The sequence below is a fragment of the Salmo trutta genome, chromosome 35, assembly GCF_901001165.1.
Source record: "Salmo trutta chromosome 35, fSalTru1.1, whole genome shotgun sequence".
In the NCBI taxonomy this organism is placed as follows: Eukaryota; Metazoa; Chordata; class Actinopteri; order Salmoniformes; family Salmonidae; genus Salmo; species Salmo trutta.
The window spans coordinates 15,047,442-15,069,966 of NC_042991.1; the positions used below are offsets into that span (position 1 = coordinate 15,047,442).

The 22,525-nt window shown below is 41.2% G+C and overlaps 1 protein-coding gene across 7 annotated transcripts in view; it reads right to left on the reverse strand.

Moving 5' to 3' along the window:
- Nucleotides 1-22,525, reverse strand: part of LOC115174669 (disheveled-associated activator of morphogenesis 1) — a 133,567-nt gene that overhangs the window by 59,118 nt on the left and 51,924 nt on the right. For 5 of the 7 annotated variants that reach the window (XM_029733429.1, XM_029733430.1, XM_029733431.1 and 2 more), the window contains one exon: nucleotides 10,218-10,515. In XM_029733429.1, the coding sequence (XP_029589289.1) occupies nucleotides 10,218-10,406 (189 nt within the window). In that variant the 5' untranslated portion in view covers nucleotides 10,407-10,515. Of the gene's footprint in view, nucleotides 1-10,217; nucleotides 10,516-22,525 lie in introns of those variants that run through there. The other 2 variants (XM_029733433.1, XM_029733434.1) reach the window with 1 other exon arrangement.

Below are 22,525 nucleotides of genomic sequence, written 5' to 3' on the forward strand. Positions count from 1 at the left end.
CAGTCTGCTTAAACTAACACAAAAACAATTATACGTTCATGTCTTTATTGAACACCGTGTAAACATTCACAGTGCAGGGTGGGAAAAGTATGTGAACCCTTGTATTTAATAACTGGTTGACTCTCCTTTGGCAGCAATAACCTCAACCAAACGTTTTCTGTAGTTGCGGATCAGACCTGCACAACGGTCAGGAGGAATTTTGGACCATTCCTCTTTACAAAACTGGCTCAGTTCAGCAATATTCTTGGGATGTGAACTGCTCTCGAGGTCATGCCACAGCATCTCAATCAGGTTGAGGTCAGTCCAGAAGGTGTGTTTTCTTCTGTTGAAGCCATTCTGTTGTTGATTTACTTCTTTGTTTTGGGGTGTTGTCCTGTTGCATCACCCAACTTCTGTTTAGCTTCAATTGGCGGACAGATAGCTTAACATTCTCCTGCCAAATGTCTTGATAAACTTGGAAATTAATTTTTCCATCGATGAGAGCAAGCTGTCCAGGCCCTGAGGCAGCCCAAAACCATGATGCTCCCTCCACCATACTTTACAGTTGGGATGAGGTTTTGATGTTGGTGTGCTGTGCTTCTTTTTCTCCACACAGTGATGGGTGTTCCTTCCAAACAACTCAACTGTAGTTTCATCTGTCCACAGAATATTTTGCCAGTAGTGCTGTGGAACATCCAGGGACACTTTTGCAAACTTCAGATGTGCAGCAATGTTTTTTTTGGACAGCAGTGGCTTCTTCCATGGTTTCCTTCCATGAACACCATTCTTGTTTGGTGTTTAAAAAAAAAAAAAATTTGACCAATTCTGATCAAGTCATTTGACGATTTCTAAAGTTGCATACAATGTTTGAAAGGGCTATAATTTATGTTGAACTAAAATCAAAGTTAACATAGAGTGGCATACCATGGTTATGAAGGACCCAGAACCCGCAAGGTGAAAGCTGTTCGTTATTTTAGTGTTAAAACAGGTTTGATCCTTTTCTGAGAAGTTTTTATTCGATTTATTTGACCATTTCAAAACAACACAACCACGCATGTGGATACAATACTATGCCATTAAAATCATTGAGTATGACACAAAAAAGTTTTAAAACGCATTTCTATTGTGGCCCACATGAATACAAAATACATCTCATCAATAGGGAGGAAACTGTAAAAGGAATAGCATAGATTACCATGTAACGTTCATGGAAAACAATTAAACTTTCTTTAAGCCTGTGCAGTTTTAAAGCATTTTGCCCATAAACCATTTCTTAAGGTTTATCTTAAAACTCCCTAGCGTAGGGATAGATTTTATATGGTTTGGTACACCATTCCATTCCTCTGCACCAGGGTTAAGGAAAAAGCTTTTTCCTGCCATGCTCCAATAGCGCAGCAGTCTGATATTGGAAACACTGGCTCTGGTGTGATGGCTATGAGAGTCTCTAATGAAATTAAAATAGCCAGACAGGTAACTGGGGGAAAGGTCATGTACAACTTTAACAACCATCAACAGTTTGATCTGCACCACCCGGAGATCAACTGGAAGCCAGTTCAGTTCCCTGCAATGATTAGGACAAATGTGCATCCACGGGCTGAGCTTAAGTATAATTCTCATTAGTTTGTTTTGGGCCATTTGAAGTTTGTACTTCAGAGTTTTTTTTATGCCACTGAACCATGAGATACAAGCATAGTCATAGTGGCAATGTATCAGAGATGTTGCCGTGGTTCTCATAGTCTCTGTATCCACGAACTTGGCTACCCTTGCCAGGATCTTTGTCCTGGACTGAACATTCACAATCAGAGCCCTGGGTTCATCGGTCATGTGTTCACATCCCAAGTATGTAACAGAGCCTTTTCCCTTCACCATCACACTTGAGAAGTTGGAAAGGTTTCTCACTTTGTTTTTGGAACCAAACATGATACCTTCCGTCTTGCCTTAATGCAGAGACAGTTTGTTGTCGGATAACCACTTACTGACTTTAGTCATTTCGCAGCTTAGGGTGTTTTCAACAATCTCCTTATTCTTATGTGAAACCAAGAGGGCAGAATCATCTGCATACAGGAACAGAGGGCATGAACAGGCAGAATCCATGTCATTTATGTAGAGCAAAAAAAAAGCAAAGGCCCCAAAATGCTCCCCTGGAGGACACCACAGTTTATCTCCTTAGCATCCACCCTTTGGACCCTATCAGTTAGGTATGACTTCACCCATAATAAGGAGTTAGTGCAAAAATCAATTGCTTTCAGTTTGTACAACAACATATCATGGTTCAAAGTATCAAATGCTTTTCTGTCAAGTATAGTAAACAGGTATTGGTAGAATAAGATTGTCTACAACCGGACTGAAGGTCATATAAAATGTTATGGTCATCATTGTACTTTATGATGATCTGTTCATGGAGTGATTTTTCTAAAACCTTTGACAACACACCCAAGATTGACACTGGTCTGTAGTTCCCTTGTTCAACTTTGCTTCCTTTCTTGAATAAAGGAACTCTTCGACTCGTGATACCTTTCATGTTGAATGGAAAGGTTGATGATGTGTGTTACATAAGGTCTGTTACAATCAGTAGCATCACTCAGGAATCTAGCTGGGATGTTATCCAGTCCTGTGGCTTTCTGTTTGTCTAGATCTTCAAGCATCTTTGATGTTTTGTGGATACGGGTCCTGGTCATGTGAGGAAAAATACCATGATTTTCAGTAACAACAATCAAGATTGAACTTGCATGCAAATGACCACAGGCCAGTGAGCTACAGTTTTATGACTGTCCTGAAAGAAAACCTACTGCATTGTATGAATCAAAATGAGTCTTTCATCAGGTACTGCAGAACTAAATCTTTGCCACAAACCTGTGATAGCAACACCGACAACAACAAGACTAGAGAATGCATTGTTCTCTAAATGTATTTTATCCTAGAAAGACTTCCTACCTCAGTGAACAAAGTGATCAACAAAGCCAGGATATACTTATTGTAAGTCAGTCTTAGCCCGAGTCTGTCAAATGATTAAAATGTCATGTTAATTCAATAGTGTCTGTGTGTCTGTATATATGTGTGTGTCATATATATATATATATATATATATATATATATATATATATATATATATGTGCACTGTTTGTGAGTACTAACTATGTCAGAGCATGCATGCATGCAAGTCTGTGTAGAAAATGTGTGTAGCCATATGGTCTTCTTGGGGCGGAGGGGTGTGGTGGGGTGTGAGAGAGTCAGCTCGACTATTCAACTATAATTTCTGCATGCAACCACATTTGCAGCAAACAGGCGCTCTCTCTGGAACTGAACACTGTCTCGCATGTGTTCATAGGGTTCCTATCTGGGCAGGGAGCCACTGGGAAGGGATGCAGGGTGGGTGGAGGAGCTCTTCCTCTGAAGTATTTTTCAGCTACGGGCAGTGGCGGACCCGTGGAATTGTTAAATTAGTACCTGCGCTGTTGTGTAACAAGCAAGCCAAATCAGACGCAAGCCAGATGTTTTGGGTGCAAGATTAATAGCGTCATGTTATGGCTGGGCGATATATAAAATTAATTCCAATGTATGTTTCAGTGCGATGTTCCAAATGCCCGTATCGCAAGAATCAATATGTTTATTTTATTTTTATGTGCACTTTCCCACTCACACACAGACACCAAGCCCCTCCCCCTGTCACTCACAACAACAACGATGAAAGATAACTGCTTGTTGTCAGAGAGGAAAAAGTTTAAACTTGCTATTTACACGAGGTTTGGTTCAACAGAAACGCTTAGAGACATTTTACTGTAATAGACGAGAAATTAACCTTTTAAAAAAAATACATTTTTTTTGTCTCAACTCCCAAAATGTAGAACAGAGCAGACCTTATTAAAACGAGAGAATCAATGTTCATTGATAGTGTCAAATTAATGCTCAGTTTGTTGTGTGTGGAATTGTGGTACTGTTAGCAGCATTTCAGTGAACTTCGCATATACAGTTGAAGTCGGAAGTTTACATACACCTTAGCCAAATACATTGAAAAACTCAGTTTTACACAATTCCTGACATTTAATCCTAGTAAAAATGCCCCGTCTTAGGTCAGTTAGGATCACCACTTTATTTTAAGAATGTGAAATGTCAGAATAATAGTAGAGAGAATTATTTATTTCAGCTTTTATTTCTTTCATCACATTCCCAGTGGGTCAGAAGTTTACATACACTCAATTAGTATTTGGTAGCATTGCCTTTAAATTGTTTATCTTGGGTCAAACGTTTCAGGTAGCCTTCCACAAGCTTCCCACAATAAGTTGGGTGAATTTTGGCCCATTCCTCCTGACAGAGCTGGTGTAACTGAGTCAGGTCTGTAAGCCTCCTTACTCGCACATGCTTTTTCAGTTCTGCCCACAAATTTTCTATAGGATTGAGGTCAGGGCATTGTGATGGCCACTCCTTGACTTTGTTGTCCTTAAGCCATTTTGTCACAACTTTGGAAGTATGCTTGGGGTCATTGTCCATTTGGAAGACCCATTTGCGACCAAGCTTTAACTTCCTGACTGATGTCTTGAGATGTTGCTTCAATATATCCACATAATTTTCCTCCCCCTAGTTTGTGAAGTGCACCAGTCCCTCCTGCAGCAAAGCACCCCCACAACATGATGCTGCCATCCCCGGGCTTCACGGTTGGGATGGTGTTCTTAGGCTTGCAAGCCTCCTCCCTTTTCCTCCAAACATAACGATGGTCATTACGGCCAAACAGTTCTATTTTTGTTTCATCAGACCAGAGGACATTTCTCCAAAAAGTACGATATTTGTCCCCATGTGCAGTTGCAAACTGTAGTCTGGCTTTTTTACGGCGGTTTTGGAGCAGTGGCTTCTTCCTTCTTCCGGCCTTTCAGGTTATGTCGATATAGGACTTTGGATATAGATACGTTTTACTGTGGATATAGATACTTTTGTACCCGTTTCCTCCAGCATCTTCACAAGGTCCTTTGCTGTTGTTCTGGGATTGATTTGCACTTTTCGCACCAAATTGCACCAGGAGACAGAACCAAAGTGCATTGTTTTGCTAGCTTATAGTACTTTTTCAACAGACCTTTTCATACAAATATATAAACACAAGGTTCATTATTTATTATAAATTATATGGTCTTAGTCTGTTGTCAACAATTACCAACAACGTCAAATGTGCCCAAAATATACATCACAATATATACACTTATATTGCGACAGAACGCGTCTCCTTCCTGAGCGGTATCATGGCTGCGTGGTCCCATGGTGTTTATACTTGCGCATTATTGTTTGTACAGATGAACGTGATACCTTCAGGCATTTGGAAATTGCTCCCAAGGATGAAACTGACTTGTGGAGGTTTACAATTTTTTTCTGAGGTCTTGGCTGATTTCTTTTGATTTTCCCATGATGTCAAGCAAAGAGGCACAGAGTTTGAAGGTAGGCCTTGAAATACATCCACAGGTACACCTCCAATTGACTCAAATTATGTCAATTAGCCTATCAGAAGCTTCTAAAGCCATGACATAATTTTCTGGAATTTTCCAAGGTGTTAAAAGGCACAGTCAATTTAGTGTATGAATTATAAGTCAAATAATCTGTCTGTAAACAATTGTTGGAAAAATTACTTGTGTCATGCACAAAGTAGATGTCCTAACCGACTTGCCAAAAGGATATTTTGTTAACAAGAAATTTGTGGAGTGGTTGACCTAACCTAAGTGTATGTAAACCTCCGACTTCAGCTGTAGGACATCTATTTCTGGTTAGGTGGTGGCCAATGCATTGCAAATAGTTGTGCAATGCTTAAAACAGTGCTTGCATTCTAAAATGTAGGACAATTACATTAAAGTAATTTAGTATTATTTGCCTGTGTTACCCTGTGGAGGCAGTCATAGTAACAGGTTATACTTGTTCTAAACTAGAAGTATGTCATTGTCGGCTCTGGTTGGCTTTGCATGTCATTCGTATGCAAAGCTGACCAGCCAAGCCGGTTCATCTGAAGTACTAGCATAACGATAACAAGCTAGTGTAATGCTTCCCAAAGGCCATCTCCATTTCAGAGCTTTAGCTGTGTAAACAAAAACGAAAATGGCAGACAGGAACCCAAAGCTCCATCAACCAACCTCTATTTCAAGCTCACCTGACAGCACTCCCGTCAACATGCCGCTGATCAAAGACAGGACTCGGTCAACTGAGCCTCATACATATTGTATAATAGTCGCTAACCCTAGACAAGGATTTGCTTCTACACTTAGACTTACGACAGGCACAAATGTTCTTACCACAGTAATAAGGAAAGAGTTACATTTCATTTAATTTCAAACAAATCCATTGATAAGATTAAAATGATAGAGGATTATAGCCTTACATATCAAGATCTATAGTTTAGGTGTGTGTTAACACTAGCAACATAACACATTCATCAGAGTCATCTGATCTTCATTGCGATGTGTCATGGTCATTAAACATGTTATTTATTATCGCAGGGAGAAATTCTAGGGTTTACTTCCTTGGGAATACTGCTGGGGGGACGGGGGGAGACGTTCAAAAGGTGCCTGCCATGACAGACGTCTGGCAATGGCCTTAGTGGGCTTTATGCAGACTATGTGTACAGGGCCAGAGAGTTCCCATGTTGTGTATAAACGATTGCTATGAAAGATAGCATGTTGAGGGAAACCAGAGCCAATAGAGCTTAAGTTAACTGTCATAAGGCAGGGAATAGCCAAGCTACAAGCTGATGAGTAGTGTGAGGCTGAAGGCCTCTAGATGACCTCACCAGATAGGCCTCTCCTACCTAGCTCCAGTAGCCTGTCCTCCTAGGGCCATCAGGAAGGGGGCTGTTCTGAATCAACTACCATATAGTGCTAGAGATAACAAGATACAGACAAGCCAAAAACAATGCCTGAAAATTCTAACAATCAATTTCACTCTTAGACGTACAGCAATAGACATTTGAAGAAAAATACAGCAACAAAGACTCACACTTTTACTTATGTCACTGCTTATGTCTGTGCATTGCTACATGTCCAATTGAATCCTGTCCGGATGCGTTTTGATTTCTGTGGTAGCACATAAACAAACCCATTTTTCCTGTAGATCAAATAAAATCTGTGTGGTTTTGTGTTGAGTACAGACAAAGAAGGCTCTTCGTACGATGCTTCCAGTTTCAGAATAAGACTTTGCTGCCTGGCAGTAGCTCGTTGCATAAACAAAGGAACTGCATAAACATTGCTGAGGTAGGTTTCCTTGAATCAAGGTCTAAATATATTTTAATATGACAGTTTGCTTTATTCCATTTATAAAGACCAAGAAAAGACACGGCTCTAGTTGGTTGGCCTTTTAAATCCCAAATTAATCTGAGTTTAACATTAAGCATACAGTTTATGGCTCTTCCAGTATTTCCCTAATATGGTATTCCTTTTGAGGTACAGCTGTAGTTCAGAAGAACAATTAGGTTACTCTCTTTCGTTCCCCAGGGAAGAGTCTATTTGGCCCTATAAAGGCAAAGCCTAATTATCAGTACTACTATGTTTAATGTATTTTCTCTCCACAAAACAGCACTTGTTGCATGGGATGCAACATTTTGGACATTGTAAAAGAAAATACAGATTACAACGATACATTACAAGATGCTTCCATGCGACATTCATGGCTAGAGACAACAGCACGCAGCTTGCCATTGAGGTCTAAAGATGTTCTGACCCAATCTAAGATGGGACTGGCAATGTCTCCATGCTCTGTGAGCTGCTCAGTGAAGTCGCCAGACCTGTCATTCAGAAAAGCGTCTCAGAGCCTCCACCAAGGAACACTATAGCCTTTGGGAAAATCCCCACATTTATTCAGCATCCGCCTTCAGACACAAAACATTAAAAAGACGCAGTGAAAGTGCCGTAAAATACATGTCCATTTTAGTTTTCCTAACCGTGTTAGCACAGGCTCTACGCTAGTTATAAGGCCGATGGCTACTCAATTCATATGCCCTGTGATTCAACTTAGCGACTCAAAAGGGTCGTTCTGCGAAATGAGGCCTTTTGCATCCCTTTGATATATTAAGTAGAAAGTGTGCACCGATATTGAATTTTAAAAGCCCTTTAAGATAGACCACATAAAACATTATATATGGGCTTTGTTTTACATGAATAAAGACTTGCTACAATTCTGCATTTTGGCATGTCCCTCTGTGTACCTACCCTCTTAACTCTAGGAAGATTGGGGGTTAAGTAGGTCAACAAACTCCTCCAAGTTTTCACCATCATTGTAAAGTTATATTGTTACTTTGACAAAGTCCTTTCTGGATGTTATTCATTTCAATTCGTGATTCATAAAAATAAATAACTGTCCCTCATTTTAACGTCAATCGTGTTATATGAACTGAACTCTCATTTTATTGTGGTGAAACTATTCCTCTTGAAATATATATTTTTTTAAGAAACAAACATCTAATAGTAAAATCAGTATAAAAGCAGGTGAGATGGTTCTACTCTTTTTGGGCATTTTCTGGTGTTTTGTGGTGGAAAACTGAGCGGGTTGAGCTTAACACGTCAACCCTGTTACCCATGGAAAGAAATGTTTAAGACTTGCATTTAATTGCCTCTCCCTGTTGAACACAACAAGCTTCCATTCCTCCTGTCACTATTTAGCTCTGATTTAAGGTGAAATCGTCAACCCCATTAAGGTCAAACCTGTTACTTCATTAGGCACTTACTACAAGCATTTCGCTACACTCGCATTAACATCTGCTAACCATGTGTTTGTGACAAATACAATTTGATTCGACTTCAGTCATTTTTATTCTTAATCTCTTGAGATGGGAAAACATGTTTTTTTATTAAGTTGATGTGCTCTTTATGACAGAATGTTAAAATTATAAGATTATATATATCTTTTTTTTACCAAGTTACACTACTCAAGAGACTTCGTGTAACAACCCAAAAGACAAAGGACAGAATTGTTACTGTGGCCGTGGCATGCGGACTGAATTAAATTACAACAAGAGAATAGAATGCCTCACCATCTACAATCTATCTATTTGACTCAAGGAATCAATTCAGGTTCTACAAGGATAATGACTGCTGCATTGTTATACATTAATATTATAATTAGCTTTCATGAAGGGGACAATCTTTCGTTTTATTTCGAGTCAACATACTAAATACCACCCTACAGCTCTGTTGGCTTGCCTCTAAAGCTAAGCAGGATCGGGCCTGGCTGATCCCTAGACGGAAGACTAAATGCTGCTGGAATAGTCTCAAACAGTTTCCTTCATACTTTCTAGCCCCATGACCAATGCCAGGGTAGTGGTCACGAGCTTGTCACTAGTCACAAGGGAAAGGACACCCGAGATAAAAGATGTTCAAGACTACAGGGACAACCAACTTGGTTGCCCTCATTATACAAGCGCAAACAATCCCCTTAATGTCGACAGTTGAGCAGAATATAAATCTGTTAAATAAGGTAATGGTATTTTATAGGTGGCTGCCAATCTCCCTGCCAGCCCTGATCTTTTAATGCTTTTTCACTAAATTACCTCCGACCCAGACAAATTAGGGTTTATCGGGCAAGTGGATGGCTTGTGTCTATCCCTCAGTGAAAACATAGCGACTGGAAGCCCCCTTTGTCGTCACACTCCACTTATTCAATCCAGGCTGGAGAGAGGGAGGGCAGGCCAGACAAAAACAAGCAATTAGCAGAAGGAGGAGGCCGAGACACAGGGCCTCTCAATAGGGGTCTATTGATGTGCAAAACGATCTGGTGGCGGCCTGCATAAGTGTGGCAACCATGTCAGAGGACCTCATAGGCAGTGGATGGCAGATTAAAGAAGTGAGAACAGACTGAAAGGATGAGAAAAGGCAGCTAAACTGAGACGAGAGGAAAATGATTGCACAACGAAAGTAAGCTATACTCCGAATTGCTATTCACATCATGAAGAGCATTTTACTGGTTGTAGTTGAAGTGATTTAAGTTTAATGCAGTTGATTGGCGACGATTACAAAAACATTATATTAAGCAGGATATTCAAACCTTACAATCCAAAAGTAGTGTGAAACTCACTCATAAGCAACATGTAAATGTAGGCTTTTTTTTGCATGTGGTTTATGAGAAGTCCCCCGTGTTTTCCTCCACAGTGAGGAAATTGTGAATAGCGACCCGGAGTATTAAACCCAAGCTAGCAACATAGCTCATTTTCAACTGTGGCCCATGTGAAGAAGATAAATCTTGACAATAATACCAAAAAGGACACTCCGGTCGCTACGTACCACCAACTCGGAGAACATGCCGTCCAGCTCATCATAGCCTGGCATGGGCAGTGAAGGCTCCATGGTCTGCAGGGCGAAGTCCTCACGCAGCTGGTAGGTGATCTCTGGGTGGTCGCTGCCACTCTGGAAGCAGCAGAAGATGAAGGAGATTCCGGCGCCGCCGCCACCACCACGCTTCCGGGGGGCCATGGCTACCGCTGGTGCAGCAGAGGGTTCAGGTTTGGGGGGAGAAGGGGGTGAGGCTCTTTCTGCAACACCTGCCTCCTCTACCTCGGTGTTTCAACTCCTTTAGAGAGCCCTGTGACGGTACAAAAACAGAGAAGACTGGGTTAAACACAATATCTAAACAATACAACATCCCTGGCTTACACAGCATGCATTGATCATAAGTAGGGCTAGGGTTTTTTCCTACTCTAGGCCCAATTCTTTTTTCCTGACGAGGAAAAAACTTATAGTTAGCAAGGGCCAGAGATTTTCTGAGCCAAATCACAGAAAAATAGCCATAATTAAAAAGGCTTTTAGTGGCTTGATAGAAACCTCACACTTAAAATGTGAATATTTAAAGAGGTGTCTGTTAATAAAAATCAAAGGGGTGGCACACTATCGCATTTCACTGGTTGTAAATGCACAGCCACTTGTATTGATTTACAACACAGGGTAAAAAGCAGATGGTAGGTGAAATGTAGACCCTCTCCCTCGGGAAGCATCAGCTTTCCTCCCAGGACGTAACGATTGTGTTCAATCAAATTTCAATCAAATTTATTCATAAAGCCCTTTTTACATCAACCGATGTCACACAGTGCTGTACAGAAACCCAACCTAAAACCCCAAACAGCAAGCAATGCAGATGTAGAAGCACAGTGGCTAGGCAAAAACTCCCTAGAAAGGCAGGAACCTAGGAAGAAACCTAGAGAGGAACCAGGCTCTGAGGGCTGGCCAATCCTCTTCTGGCTGTGCCGGGTGGAGATTATAACAGAACATGGCCAATATGTTCAAACGTTCACAGATGACCAGCAGGGTCAAATAATAATAATCACAGTGGTCATTGCAGTCTAGAAGTTGCACGTGTAGAGGTCTAAAACAGTCAGTGAAGAGCATGAGAAACACCACAGACATATGGTTCATAAATGCATTTCAACCTCAGGCCTTCTGAGCACAGGTGCTATATAACTTAATCAAACCACAACAGCTGCTCAATGCTAATGAAAATTCTAGAGATACGGTAATATCACGCACGTAATATATGTCTGTCATTTTTATGGGGGAAAGAAACAGAGACAATGTTGTGTAAGAAAGAAAAATTGCATATGGTCAATTCTGTGGGAAAGTCAACTTGAGATTGCAAAAATAGTTATTCATTTCCAAATGACACCACATTTGTAATTATTTGTTTGAGTGAATGCTTTAGTTCACCAGTTTTAGTAAGAAATTTGATTAATTTTGGCCATTACGGAGTAGGATGCCAAGTCTCAAATAAGGCTTTTCAGTCAATCATATTTCATGGCTTTTGGAAAGGGCTCACAGATCTTCTATTTCTTTCCCCACTTACAGCTGTCCCCCAGTGTTTGTTATGAAGTTGACATCATAATACTACATTGAACTGTCCTGAGTTTTATTTGAGAGTTCTACAGTCTTTTAGGAAAATGAAAAGTTTTTGTAAAACATGCACCTTTCATCAGATCATCTTGAAACTTACTCTGTAAAGCCAACTTCCATTAAGGTTTTATATGGTTTATAATTGGTATCCTTTCATTGTCAGTATCCTTTTTCAGCATTATGATATAGTCACATCCACAACGGTTGTGGATTAGATGGATACGGATGCATCATATTCTTGGCTTCAGAAGCATGTGCATGCACCACATTTTGTGTGCTTCTGAGAAATACTCTCCAGACTTTCGAAGCAGCAAATTGTTGATATCATGAAAATTCTGTGTTCTAGGTAAGATTTTCTTAAATGCATTTCTCACACATGGCAGTAGCTTCGTGATAGATTTTTGATAGGTGTTTATCCACAATCTGTGAATATTCCTAGATTGTGTTATTCAAATTAAACACACCCAAAATATGCTGACTTCATCCATTGTCCCTAAACGTGTATTGGCGGTGTAAGCGTTTGTACAGTATATTGCCTCATTTGCATGTTTTATTGGAATATTTCAGAAAAGGCATAATACATAAAAATAAAAAAAATCTAAAATGTGTGTCTACATTCAACTGTCCGAGGACAATTTCGATGCATGTGAAGATAAAAAAAATGTTTTACCCATTAGGGTATGTTGCCTTCCTGTCCTTAGCCTATGTAGTATATACTATTCTGGCTACCTGTAATAATGTAACCCTAAAGTACTCCGCCTTCTGCTGACATTTTTAAAACATTCCAGATGACAACTAATCGATTATGATCGCGAAATCCGACTATTTCAGACTGTCACATCCATAACAAAGAGCGTAACATCCATAGCGATCGTATTTCCTCTCTAAAGTAATAATGGATATGACAAATCTTTTCCTTCAAAATGGCTATGAATGTTTTAACCTAAGAGAGTTAAACGCAATAGTTTTCTAATAAGTTAAGTCTCCCGTAAAGCTTTTTTTTTTATTTTTTATCCAACATGCTTATATTTAGGAGCCAGTTTTTTGGGGTATACACTCCCCCCAAGGGGTACTAGAGACACATACGTCAACATTTTAATTTATGTTTTGTTAGTCCATTATGTGAGACATTCAATTTGTGATTTTGCATGCAAATGTCACATCCATAATGCTGGAATCGCTAATATAGGCAAAAATATCATTTTCTTTATACTTCCATAGTATGCCTCCCCAAGTCCTCCAGAAAGTTATACGGGTCAGCTGTCTCAGCTACAATCTATGATAGCCCTTTGAGCTTGTAACAAATTTCACTACCACTGTGCTACTGTCTATAGCCATACACCAGTCTAGGATCAGAGATTTTATCACAGGGCGGGCCAAGACATGGGGCAGAGGTCACCGCCTCACTCAGAGCTGCTGAAATGTGCACACTTCAGAGACGCAGTCTTATGCCAGCAGAAGATGCTGGGTAAACAACACCTGGCTATATGGGCTCAAGCCATGCCTCACATAGCCCTGTGCTAACGTCTGTTCCCACATTTGTCGCAAAACAAAAATGGGAGCATTCCAGGCGTTGCTCTGTGGGGACATGAACCCTGTGTAGCTTTACTGAGTGGGTTGAGCCTATATTTCAGATTCATTTTCCTGTACACGCACGGATGAGATTTGCCATTAACAACTAAAGGATCACACCACCCCACAGTTCATCCAGTCAGCCAGAAAGTTCAAGTGGTGTAACACAGCAGGGTGATCCACAAGTGTAGCATTACTCATGCAGAAGCAGGGAGTGCACACCTGTGCAGAGTGAGGGTATAATGACAGAGGTGAGGGCGGCGGTATGGTATCTCAGCCCAGCTGCTTAGCCCGAGGGCTGTGGACAATTGTTGGAAAAACACGGTAGGGTTTCACCTCACCTCGGTGAATGTGTCAGTGTAGCCCAGATAATGAGTTTGCAAGGACAAAGCATGGGGCAAGGAAAACATTTCAAGTTGTAGAAGGTGGAGTCCTGAGTGGTAAAGTTATACACAATAGAGTAAATGTAGGGTCTCAGAGGGAATCGTCCACATTTCCTCTGAGGGGGCCAGGGCTGTCCTGGCATAGATGCCTGACAGACTTCTGGCCACACCACAGTGGCACAGCTGAACCTCAAATCTCAGCTAATCTGACGCCGGGGAGGAATTCCCAGCTGCCTCTTCTTTAAAAAAAAAAACTGTCAGACTGCGCTCAGGCCATGTCTAGACATGACAGTTCATGCAGCTTTAGTATTCTGATCATAGTGTTCTGATCATGGAATCCCGAACGCGTCATGCATCTACACTTAAATGTGTCTGTGTCCATTGTGTCCGGATTCCCTTTTCCTGTGCTATATTCAAATGCCAGTATGCATTCTACAAACGGTGGAATAGGCAAAATATGATAACACAAAAACTGATGGCAGTAGCTAACTACTGTAGCTAACTAGTCAGCAAGCAACGCTAAAGGGATTGCAAAGAAGTTAGCATAACTCTAGCCAAACAAAACAACTTTTTTCCTAAATATTAGCTAGCTGGCTAGCATTTATGAGGCCAGCAAACACATTAATCACATGTATTTCTTCCAACGTTATAATGAAAAGGTACCTCTCGGTCCCAAAACACACATTTTCTGGAGACTTGTGGGAGGAGTGCTGATGACGTCGCCCACTGTATTGCATCCAGACAGAGGAGAAATCAGCACACGTCCCTGACCGCGCCTTCTTATCCACGCCAAACTTGGTGCAAAACCACGCCCACGAGTAACCTAGCAACACTCAAAGCCGTGCTGATTGGTCAGAGTTCGGACCTTCCCTGTGACAAAGTAAATGAGTGCGAGAGAAGAACGCTAGAGGGAATCCCCGTGAACAGGGAGTTCGCTCGTGCCTGCCATGCCACGAACCAAGGGAGATGCGCAGTTTCGCGGCCTCGTTTGAAATGATCTAAACAAAAGGCAAGCAACAACCGACTCTGTAGATAGCTAACATTACATGATTGCCATTAATAGTGAATCAATGAAGCTAGCTTTGCCCATTCAGCTTCTCTTTAATTGTCAGCTAGCACAAATGTCATGTAGCTAAGTATCTCAATAGTCCTTCCGTAAACACTTAGATAACCACACTAAGCTAACGCTAGACGATGCACACTACTAGACAGCTTCAGCCCAATCGACATTGTAAGATAGAGAGAACACTGATATAAATCACAGTTTACTTATCTCAAATCAATGCCAGTATCCGTGATGTCAGTGCTATCCATTTGATCAGGCTGCCTGCAATTACTCACTAATTGGTCTGAACGCATCAGACCAGAAAGCAACCTTTTTGCGTCTACACCTGTCTTTTCAATGTGATCTTCGCATTCTGATAGCTGAAGTCACATGTAAGTATCAAGTGTAGACACGACCTGTCTACACTTGACACTGTGATCCTATAATCTTTAAGTGAAAAGAGTAAGCACCTTTGCATAATGTTACGTATTAGAGCACTCAGAATTTTTGTACACATTCTTAGTAGAGATTCGAACAACAACAAAAAATCACAAAAAACATTCCTTATGTACATATGATTGTGAATGCAAATCGGTCTCATTCAAGCAATGAGGGATGCTAAAATATTGCTGAGGGATAAGAAAGTTCACCAATGTCGACAAGTTTTCAAACACAACCCCTCCTTTTGGGGCAGTCCACCACAGAACGACCGGCTGTGATCTAGCTGTGCATCTCTCGATGCTCCAATAGGGTTGTGTGGAACATCCTGACATGGATACTGCCCAATACCAGTGAGAGAAAAAAAATATGGTCTGGCCGCCACCCGAACTGTGCAAGCAGTCAAGGGTCACCATGCTTTCCTGCCCGCAGCACAGCAGCATCAAAACATGGCCAAAACATGCGGCGAACGAGCGAGAGATCTGTCAGCAGCTGTCTCTAGTCCCTGCTGGACCTCCGTGATCAAGCACTTCAATCCAGCAGCAGAAAGTGTGGCTCTGAACGATCGCTGCAACAACAAACTGTAATTTATTGTTGAGTACAAGTGCAGTGCGCAGGTGCATGTTTGAAGCAGACTCAAGTCCAAATGGGAGCAAGCTGGACTCTTAAAGCCAGAGCAAAGCATCTGGAAACGATTCCTACTATCCCTTTGTATAGTCTTTGGTGCATTTACATATTCTACCAACTTCATCCCTGTGGAAGCTATATTTGCTCCAGAGTCTTGGACACCCGGTCCTCTTGGCTGAACTTATGACCTGTGATATTGTGGTTTAACCAAAAGGGGTGGTTTGGAGAAATGGTTTTGTGGTACCACCTCATTGGTACTGAGCAGTTCAGAAACACATCTGACAAACACACAAAAAAACAGTACTATTGAGTCTGCCAAAACAATAATCTCTCTGTGGTAATAGTTAAATACTCAGATACAGGATACCCAAAAGAAAGAGACAGACAAAAGTGTGTCCAAAGATACCCAAATGCCACCAGCCATTTTAAGACAGTCAAAGCCTATTTATTTAGATACAGTACACTATATTGATGCTCATAAGGCAGAGGAGATTAAGACACACAACAACAGTCTTAAATTGAGTAGGACAAGCTCAACGATGACAGGCCTCCAGAGTGTGACCCTTTCACTTGACTGTGCGAGTTCAATAGGCTAAAGTTTTAAATATACTTCACATCGAAACATAAGGAATTGTTTTTTTTTTGTAATTTGTTATAGGTAGTCTTTAGGGACACGCAACTCTGGCTCATTTGGCCAATATCAGTCGTTTATTTTTCACATTCATTTTTATAAAGTTTATTTCCACAGGGAAAATGATCACATTCCTCAGCAAAGAGGTCCTTAAATCAACAATTGGAACTGCCCCAGAGGCACCATAACATCAAGTTGCAGGGAACTCTGTCGATCATTCCATACATGGGGTGCAAAGAAACTGAAAGCAGATTTACCTTACTCAATAGAGATCTCTAGAGTGAGCCATCCCTGAGACCAGGTCTAGTAGTTTGTACATCTATAGGTTAACAATGAAGTAAAGTAGGATGGAGGTTTGTGCAAAAGGGCTTTAAACAAAAAGAGTGCAATGCATCTATGTACAAGACTTCAAGAGGCCCAGCCTACTTTCTGATACAGAATACAGTGATGTGTACTGAACCTGTTGCACGTAATAAAGCGTATTGCGCCATAATAAACTGCGTCCAATGGCTTCAATACAGTTGCAGCTGCATTCATATAGACCAGGGGTGTCAAACTAAATTTTGCCCCAGGGGGCTGTATTCGTTCATCAACGAGTTCTGAAAGGCCACACTGAAAATTGGTTACATTTCCTCGCCATCCAAATTTGCAAAACATGGATAGTTCTCTATCGTTTTGGAATTTTCTATACTCCCGCCTGTCTACCGTAAATTCCGGACTATAAGCCGCAACTTTTTTCCCACGCTTTGAAACCCGCGGCTTAAACAATGACGCGGCTAATATGGATTTTTCCCGCTTTCAATTTTTCTTTAACAAAAAAAAAAAACACATTCTGTGACGTGCTCAGTTTTTTGGCGGCATGAAGCTTTCATTAGACCAATGAAATTGCCGAACGGGTTAAGGTCAAACAACTTTTTGTTTACTGTTTAGATTAAATCGAGTGCTCTCAAACTTCCCATCATTCTGATTACGGTAGTCATTTTGTCACCCTCGTCATGGCAAACACACGGAGAAATGAATATGATGCAGCTTTCAAGTTGAAGGCGATTGATTTGGCTGTTGGAAAAGGAAATAGAGCTGCTGCATGGGAGCTTGGTCTTAATGAGTCGATGATAAGACGTTGGAAACAGCAGCGTGAGGAATTGACTCAGTGCAAAAAGACAACTAAAGCTTACTGCAAATTTTTTATTTTTTGTTACAAGCCGTGTTTCGTTAAAGCCTGTGTAATTGACATGTGCGGCTTATTTATGTTCAAAATATATATATTTGTTAAATTCAGTGGGTGGGGCTTATATTCAGGTGTGCTTAATAGTCCGGAAATTACGGTAGTTTAATTCCAGTGATTATTAGCGAGCTGAACACAGTCAATAAACTGTATAAATGTAGGTTCATTATCATTATTTGATACCCCTGATGTAGACGATATCATCATAGACTATAACTGTTATGAATGTTGACAATGATTTTTTCCCCCTGCTATTTAAAGGGCATGACATTGATGGCACTGGCTACGCCAGGTCAGGGGTTTATTTCCCCATTTCGTTCTACTCTCAGATCTGAATGAGTCTCTTACATCCAAATGGGCATGGGTCTGTTTGGGTCTGCTTTCCATGGGCTTTTTTGGACCTCTAGTTGGGAGACCTTGTGAGTTTTAAAGAGCGTGAGTGCAAAAGCAGGAGAGTGTGAAAAATTGTGGGAGAATGTGGGGGTGGGGGAATGTAATAAAGGGAGTGTGAAACGAGGGAGAGAGAGTCTGTGTGCGCCAGATTAGCAGTAATGTCACCGTAAACCTCAGAGGGTTTGCATGTTTACAGTCATTTCATTAACCCGACTCTGGCCCCTGAACTTGCCCCTCTATAAGGTTGTATGTGAAGCGGTCAAGTTCCCCCCCCTCCCATTGGCTTGTCAAGACAGGATCACATTCCACTCATATTTTGGAGTGCTCAATGACCCTGAACAACTTCAACACAACAACACCTATCAGCTACTCTCACCTCATATTACTAGTTCTCCCACACTCTTGACCACATTATTACTTGCAATAACATCGCTCTTTTCGATACATGCACACAAAAACACAATTCCACAAACTAACCAAAAACGAATTCTTATTCTGATGCGCAAGTCTACTCCTGGCTTGGTGCGGAGTTTCTGTGTAGAGTACAATCAAATCTTTGCAGCTTGAGACAAGGGCACATTACATACAGTACTTGTATCTGAGATTAAGCCCAAGAAGCCTTCACCTATATTAGGTCTTGCAGAGAAAATAAACAGAAGAGAATAGCCCTAAACGTGGGTGGTGCTCACGTTCCTAAACCATGTACCTGACTAAGGAAGGTGATGGATGAATGTGGACAGAGGTGTATCATCGCTGGCAGTCTGGAGGCAACCCCACAAAGGAGGCCTGCTGTGCTACACACATCAAACGAGAGCTGGCACCTTCACTCCAGCGGCCTCCCTCCCTTCTGGCTCCCGCTCTCACATAACCAACCCCCTTCTCGCTCTCCTCTTTCATCCGCTCTCACATAACCAACCCTCTTCTCGCTCTCCTCTTTCATCGGGCTCTCACTTGCTTCTTCTCTCTCCCTCGATCCCCTTCCTCTCTCCCCTGCCTCGCTCAGTTTCTTTGAGATGTTCTGTTTTATCTCTTGGCTTGCTCAAGCTTCAAACACTGTGCCAGATAACCTTTATGGGTAAAAACAAGGAGAGGACTTCGTCTCCATATCGCTTATAACCATTCCTTCCATTCCATTATGAAAAGACGTTACCATCTTAAGTGCACAGCCCGATTAGCGTATGTTCAAAACTCAGTCTTCCTTCATCCCTTCCCTGGACCAGAAACTGATATTTGATTCATTAATCCAGTCTGGTCCGACGAGTCGGCTACCGTCGGGAAAAGGGGAAGTTAGTGTATTTTCAGTTTCTGGTCCTCTGGGGCATCGAGAGATTAAATGGCATCCCATTTGCTCCTCTTTCCACAAGACATGTCATGACATCACGTTGACTTTGGCTCACTCAACATGCACTTCTGCTTGCAATTCAATCTGAAGGTGAACACAAAAATCAATGGCTTGGCTAGTGGCTAAAGCGTCGGTGAGCGCATGCTCACACAGAAAAGTATCGCTTGAGTCCAGCACAAGGAAATAACGTTGCGGATAAAGTTCGAAATGACACAATTTCATGTCCACAACATCTAAAGACCTGCATCACTAGCCTATACTAAGAGCGTTGCCCTTCCTAAAAGGCCGTATTTGGGTGTTTTTGGAGCTTTTGTTCATGTTTTATCCACGTCCTGGCAATGCAGAATGAGCATGAGGAAGTCTATTGCCGGTTGGGGTAAGTTTCTCAAAACCATGCAAACTCACCCAAAAAGTGTCTGGAACAGGGTTTCCATTAGCCGTTAATAGCCGGCTTTTGGCCGATTAAAACCCCCCAGAAAAAACGATAAATAAAATTGGGGCCAGCCAAATGTGAAAATGCATTTTAGCACATTCATTGATTGGAATACCAGTCGAAGCGTAAGAGCTGCTGCTACAGCTCAAAACAGCTTGTTTGTTGCTGATAGAGTGAAATGTGCTTTTATAAGCCCAATCATTGCGCAACAATTCTAAATGCAATCACATCTTAAAAACAGTTTATGGCCACGATGAAAAATATCAATTTTTATTTCTCAAAATGGTAATTGAAGCACACTTCCCATTCGCCATTCAAATGCATAGGCAACTAAGCAGGCTTCAGCGTGTCACACCACTTTGCAATGAGCTGGATGCAGTATACATTTTGAAAACATACTTTAAAAACCTGAAAATATGACTACTTTATTGTGAGGCATGTCTTACCTTGCTTCAAAGTAGCTTAGCCAAAATCCAACCAAACATGAAGGCAATTATTTTATAAAATACATCCATATGCCATTGAAGCCTGTAGCTAATTCTCTCATGTTCTATTGGTTTTCAAATCAACTTTCTTTCATTGTCCAGAAGCCAAAGACACAATCCTAGTCATATTAGCAAACCATGCTAGTTGTTGTACTTTCAGATCTCCCCTCTTTCTAAATTTCTAATTGCTATTTTCATCTCCATCTCATGAAACAGCTTGCATATGTGGTGCCCTTTTGACAATTATATTTTCCTGCTAATTGCAGGAACATTTGCACGTAACCTACTGCCTTGTGTACATTGCTGCGCTTATAATATTAAGAAATAATAGTTTGTCAACATTTTAAGCTAAACGTTCTGATCTGTTGCATGAGCACCATTGTTTTTTAATGTTTTTAGGATGTAGGTCTACAGGTTGTGTGAATTTGGGATCTATTGTCCCACAACTGTCCCAGTCTGTTTGGAATAGGCTATTTCTTTCTGTCATTCTGAGCATCCTGGGTGGACGCCATAATCAGGTTACGCACCCAATGCATATGGGTCCGGTAAATTTGGTTGGATAAATATGAACTTTTCCTTTAATAAAGCAACAAACTGTACACCTAATATGGATATAACCCTAGACTTCTGACTCAAACAACTAAGTGCTGTAAATACATAAGCTATAACACTATGTACTACGTTACCATAACAGCAATTTGGTCCGTTTTAAAAGGGGACTAACCCCGAGTTTGTAGAGTATAACATAATTGCACACGTGAGTCTCTTGTGAGTGTATGGCAAGCCCCGAACACAAAAGTAACAGAGTTCTTATGAAAGTGTTTGTGTGTATTGATGTGACAGGGGAGCAGTGTCTCTGAAGTGTGAATGTCACATGGGCGAAAGCCCAAGGTGTTTATGGGAGTGGCGTCTGAGATCCTTCTCAGATTACTGGATTAACAAAGAGAGAAGGACAGAGAGAGAGAGAGAGAGAGAGAGAAAGGAAGGAAGTTTTGCTTGGAATTGACTTTGGCTAGTGTTAGGTGAATCAGTGACTGTTGGGAAAAACCCATTTGATTTGGGTAAATGGCTTAAGGCCGTCTTTAACCGAGAACACATCAATGGGGCAACAGTTCAGTCATCAACACTTAGTGTCATGACCTAGGACGAGAAAATGCATTTATTTCCCTGGCCAACTACGACCGACGGTTCTAAACTCCACAATTGTATATAGTCAAGGCTGGACTAGGCAGCTGTAGTACACTGAAAAGTTACCTAGGGACTGATACTGCAGAGTACAGTATGTGATCATATCTAGGAGGTGAAGAACAACAATATGAAGACCCATTACAAAAACAATTGCCTTTTTAAAATGGCAAAATACTGCAGTAAAAAAATTACAAATGTTGGACAGAATTTGTAGCATACTGCAGTTATACTGCACTCTAAACTGCAAACTTTTTTGTAAGGGAAGGAACTCCATTTATCCAAAGACTGTTGTTTTCCAGAGAGTATGAGCTGAGCTCCAAAACGAATGCATGGCATATGGTCTGAGCTTGTGTTCCACATGGAGACCTCTGTACGGTGCGTGGTGAAGTATCAAACTGGTTAGAGTATGTTTATTTGAGTATAAAGCCAGCCCTAGTCTTTCCCCTTACAGAGCCATGGTAAGGACAGTGCATTTGCCCACTGTGGTCACACAGCGTGAGTAAAAGACAAAATCAGGTTCTCGGGTAAACTCAACACGGGTCAAATTCCACATTCCCTCCTGACTGGGGCAATTGAGGGAGTGAGGATAAAAGAGCTGGCTGAAAGACGGGCAGGGTTGTCAATCTCAACAAGACCTGTCGTCCACCCCCCAGTCTAAACTTCACTGCGATGAGTTTGCATTCTTCCCCAGGTCGACCTTCAAATTGAGGTTAAAGAAATGGCAAGCGTTCGGTACAGAGGTTTAACTGCTTTGAAAGTAAACCTGGCCTGAAGTGCTCTGGTGACTCCCTAAATATCATTCATATTAGGGATGGTGCGGTTATTAGAATATTCAAATTGATGTTAGTACTCAAATACTTGTGAGAGTAATATGTTAAAAAATGTTAACACTAAAAAGGCTTGTTCAAAATTAAATTAAAATAACCATGTGGCATTGTTACATACAAGGT